The 5,231-nt window shown below is 38.3% G+C and overlaps 1 protein-coding gene across 3 annotated transcripts in view; it reads right to left on the reverse strand.

The window, feature by feature from the left end:
- Positions 1-5,014, reverse strand: part of LOC137487547 (putative methyltransferase NSUN7) — a 50,103-nt gene extending 45,089 nt beyond the window's left edge. For all 3 annotated transcript variants that reach the window (XM_073922421.1, XM_073922423.1, XM_073922422.1), the window contains exons 1-2: positions 4,880-5,014; positions 2,794-3,105 (exon numbers count right to left, since the gene is read on the reverse strand). In XM_073922421.1, the coding sequence (XP_073778522.1) occupies positions 2,794-3,097 (304 nt within the window). In that variant the 5' untranslated portion in view covers positions 3,098-3,105; positions 4,880-5,014. The remainder of the gene's footprint in view (positions 1-2,793; positions 3,106-4,879) is intronic.
- Between the last annotated feature and the right edge of the window lie 217 nt (positions 5,015-5,231).

A 5,231-nucleotide genomic window follows, 5' to 3' on the forward strand; every position in this document is an offset into this window, starting at 1 on the left:
GGATTAGCTCCACCCCTTTTTTAAAAACAACCAATAGCGTTCGGTCTTTATCACAGCTCTGCCAGTGAGAGTGGTTGAGATCAAGTGCATCAAATAAAATGCCAATGAGAAGAAGAGGACGTGGCATGTCAGATACTAGTGAGAATTTGATTGGTTGAGAAACTGAAGTATGAGGTGAGGTCAAAAATCATTGACTCAAACTGCGAGCTTTGGATGTTTATATCACATGAATATCTTCGAACTGTGAATTTTGTCACTGTATTGGAGCACACTAGCTTATAGATATTCTTAAAGACTAACATGCTGAGTCTAACATTACAAAACCTTTAATAATTAACACAAGACATTGTTTAGTCTTTTGTCATGTGCATTTTCCGATTAAATTAGAGGTGACAGCTCTACAGTATCACTGTAAATCACTGGTATAGCTTCATCAGAGTAATGAAAAGTCTTATTAATAATATTCGTTATCATTTTAATCAAAAGACAACAGTGGAGGTGTAATTGTGACACATTACCCTGAAGTACAGCCTGTGTGTTGTGTTGTGTTGTGGCTCTGAATCTCAGTCTCTTGAGCACACAGAGACTCATTAGTTAGTTTAGTAGACTCTTCCTCAGCGATGATCGGCGCTCTCATTAAAGCAGTGGTTCCTCTGAGAACCGGCAGATTAAATATTCTGCTAAAAGGACTCGGTGGAAACAGACAGTGACAATCACACAGGACTACACCTGCTGTTTCTGCTTCACGACTTCATCATCCTCTTGCTGCATACTGATCAATGAGCAATACACGTGAATAAACATGCTGAAAGACTCACCGTGACGGCTGAAGGATCCTGCATTTGCATTAGTCTCATTAAACATGCTGAATGGAAAGAACAACATGCGTACAAAATATCCGCACTATAATAAGGCGAATCATTGTTGTATGATTAAAATAAATGCAAAATAACTACAATGACTAGACAGGTGCTGTGATTGGTCAACTGGACTAACCAACAAACAAACAAACAGATGCTGTGATTGGTCAACTGTGCTGACCAATAAACAAACAGAGGCTGTGATTGGTCAACTGGATTAACCAGCAGACAAATGTATGCTGTGATTGGTCAACTGGAATAACCAACACAAAAAAAAAAACATATGCTGTGATTGGTCAACTGGAATAACCAACCAACAAACAGATGCTGTGATTGGTCAACTCGACAGACCAACAAACAGATGTTGTTATTGGTCAACTGGAATAGCCAACAGACAAACAGAGGCTGTGACTGTCAACTGGACTGACCAACAGACAAACACATGCTGTGATTGGTCAACTGGATTAACCAGCAGACAAGTGTATGCTGTGATTGGTCAACTGGACTGACCAACACAAAAAAAAAAAACATATGCTGTGATTGGTCAACTGGAATAACCAACCAACAAACAGATGCTGTGATTGGTCAACTGGAATAGCCAACAGACAAACAGAGGCTGTGACTGTCAACTGGACTGACCAACAGACAAACACATGCTGTGATTGGTCAACTGGATTAACCAGCAGATAAATGTATGCTGTGATTGGTCAACTGGACAAACCAACACAAAAAGCATATGCTGTGATTAGTCAGCTGGAATAACCAACAGACAAACAGATGCTGTGATTGGTCAACTGGATTAACCAGCAGACAAGTGTATGCTGTGATTGGTCAACTGGACTGACCAACAAACAAATAGATGCTGTGATTGGTCAACTGGATAAACCAGCACATAAAACATAAGCTGTGATTGGTCAGCTGGAATAACCAACAGGGAAACAGATGCTGTGATTGGTCAACTGGCCTGACCAACAAACGATGTGATTGGTCAACTGGATTAACCAGCAGACAAATGCATGCTGTGATTGGTCAACTGGACTAACCAGCAGAAAAAAAAACATATGCTGTGATTGGTCAACTGGAATAACCAACGGACAAACAGATGCTGTGATTGGTCAACTGGAATAACCAACAGACAAACAGATACTGTGATTGGTCAACTGGACTAACCAGCAAAGAAAACATATGCTGTGATTGGTCAACTGGACTAACTAACACAAAAAAGCATATGCTGTGATTGGTCAGCTGGAATAACCAACAGACAAACAGATGCTGTGATTGGTCAACTGGAATAACCAACGGACAAACAGATGCTAAGATTGGTCAACTGGATTAACTAGCAGACATGTGTATGCTATGATTGGTCAACTGGACTGACCAACAAACAAATAGATGCTGTGATTGGTCAACTGGATTAACCAGCACATAAAACATAAGCTGTGATCGGTCACCTGGAATAACCAACAGACAAACAGATGCTGTGATTGGTCAACTGGACTAATCAGCAAAGAAAACATATGCTGTGATTGGTCAACTGGAATAACCAACAGACAAACAGATGCTGTGATTGGTCAACTGGACTAACCAGCAGAGAAAACATGCTGTGATTGGTCAACTGGAATAACCAACAGACAAACAGATGCTGTGATTGGTTTTCCTGCTGTAACCTGGACAATTTTTCCAGGTTTTTTATTTATTGCGATATGATCTAAATAGCCTCAGATGATTTGAGCAGCTCTATTTGGAAAGATTTCATTAATTTAGATAGACTGAGATGCTCAAGTATTTTTAAATGCAGCACATCTGCATAAATTATAATAAATTACAAGCAGAAATAAATAAATAAACAGTGTTCTATAACACAATGATTCTTCACATGCTTTTTCTGACAATTTCTCCACATCAGACTCTAGGAAACATGACTAACACTTACATTTGAGTGTGTTAAAGGCGAGTTGGTAGGCTGCCCGCTGAGATGCCTCATCCTGGGCGTCAGGAATGCTGACCTCTGACCTTTTCCCATAGCTGATGAGCCTGTGAGCTGCGGGTTTCTCCAGGTGTGAGCTCTGAAAGATGGCTGCGGCGTGCAGGTAAACCTGGTCTGTGCAGCCGGGACTCTCATCAGGATTGATCTGGATTACAGGAGGTTCTGGAGAGTCTCGATCCAGCAGAGAAAGATGCTTCAGGGCTGAGATTTGCTTCTGTGAACGCCGCACTGCACCGCTTTTCCTGACCATCCTGCTGGCTGACATTCACACGCACAAAAAACAAACTAGATATTCTTCAAGACACTGGTATTCAGCTTAAAGTGACATTTAAAGGCTTCACTAGGGTAATTAGGGTAAAGTTAGGGTAATTAGGCAAGTCATCGTATAACAGTGGTTTGTTCTGGAGACAATCCAACACTAATATTGCTTAAGGGGCGAATAATATTGATTTACTTCTGTTAAATTGAAAAGAAGATACTTTGAAAATGATGTAAACCTGTAACCATTGACTTCCATAGTAATGGATTTTCCCACTAAGGTTGTCAGTGGTTTTCAGCATTCTTCAAAATATCTTCTTTTGTGCTTAACAGAAGAAAGAAACTGATAAAGCGTAGGCGCCACTTGAGGAAGAGTAAATATAGCTGACTTTATTAAAACCCATAGGTAGATTCTTTTTGCAGCAAGGTTTGGCATTTGATACTAACAACTAAATCACACATATACATACCCAGATATACAGTACACATGCAAAAGTGCATTATAAAAGATTACAATTTATTCAGAGCGACAGTGGATGATGAGACAAAGCTATTCCTGTAACGTTTTGTCCTACTAGAATGCATCGGAAACCTTCAAATGGAAAGAAGCAGGATAAACTCCTCAGACAGAGGATGAGAGTTACAGCTACTAATATTCTGGGCAATCCGTAAAAGCTGCCTACAATAGAGGGAGTCAATACTCAGCTGTGATTCACCAATCAACCTGTTGGACCACTCAATAACCTGGCTCAGTCTATTCCTGACTTCCAAACCATGCCACCAGAGCGATGGATAGAATTGACTCAATAAAAGCACGTTAGAACAAAGTTATCATATTGGGGCCAATGTGAAAACGTGATGAAATAAAGGCGCTGATGCCCCTTCTTGCATCAGAGTTTGCCTCAAAGTTTAAAGATCGGTCAATAATGGTACCCAAATATTTGAAGTTCTCCACACATTCTCCTTTTTGACCCCTGTTATTAGTCACCTCAGCTGCTTTATGATTCCTTCTTAAATCAATAATAATATCCTTAGTTTCTGTTGCATTAAGTTTTACATTAGACTCCTCACACCACTGAACAAAATAATCCACTATGGGACCAATATGCACTCTAAATAGTAAGTACATTCAAATGTTTGAGTGAACTATTTATTAAGATACATTTAAGCAAAATGACTTATCAGGTCTCTTTTTTCCTAAAAAGTACTAAATAACTATTAGAGACAGAGAAAAAAAAAAGATAAACTTGTTAAGTTTTAATATTTTTAGAAAACAATTTTGTTGTCAAATTAAATGTATAATTATTAAAGAATATTAAGCACAAATATGGCTTACCAACAAACATTTGACGCACACAAAAAAAGATGAGTAAAATGATGGAAAACACACTGCGTCAATGCAATGTTTTTGTTCAAATATTTACACATTTATTTACTAAATATATATAAAATCAAAAACTACAAGCATATTTGATTCAGATGTGACCGAATATAACCTCAGTGATTAAAAAAATTTATTTAAGTCATATTTACCAACAGAGAAACTCATGTAAACAAACAACCAAAACAAAACAAAGTTCTCACTTTGCGTCTTTTTTAGTTACATTAATTTATTTACGTTACAAATGTACTATTCGTGAATTAATTACGATTTAAATTCATATACTGACAACATTAAATAACATAAAATCTGTTCTACAGCAAGAATGCTGTTTGTTTGTATATTTCAGTTATTCAAAAAGTACCAAAACATGCGAGTAGTTAACTCGCTTACCGGAAACTCTTCAGTCCTGCAGAGCGGATGTAAACATCACGGAATCTCTGGATGTCCGCGGTATTCAGCGTGTGCTCAGACAAATTAATCTGCGTGTTTCTGAGGAAACTTTACCGAATAAAACAGACCGAAACTGGAGTTTACGGTAGGTCAGATGACTGAGGCGGGATTGCGTTTCCATGGCGACGGGAGGCGGATCGGCGGGAGTGATGAGATTTATTCACTTCATGAGAAAGAAAACACACGTTTAATCCAAATATCAGCCTTATAAACAACAACTCTATCTTTACAAGTACTTTATAAACAAGAACTATTTTACAAGAACTTTATAAACAAGAACTTGAAACAAAGA

Source organism: Danio rerio, chromosome 14 (assembly GCF_049306965.1).
Source record: "Danio rerio strain Tuebingen ecotype United States chromosome 14, GRCz12tu, whole genome shotgun sequence".
NCBI lineage: Eukaryota > Metazoa > Chordata > Actinopteri > Cypriniformes > Danionidae > Danio > Danio rerio.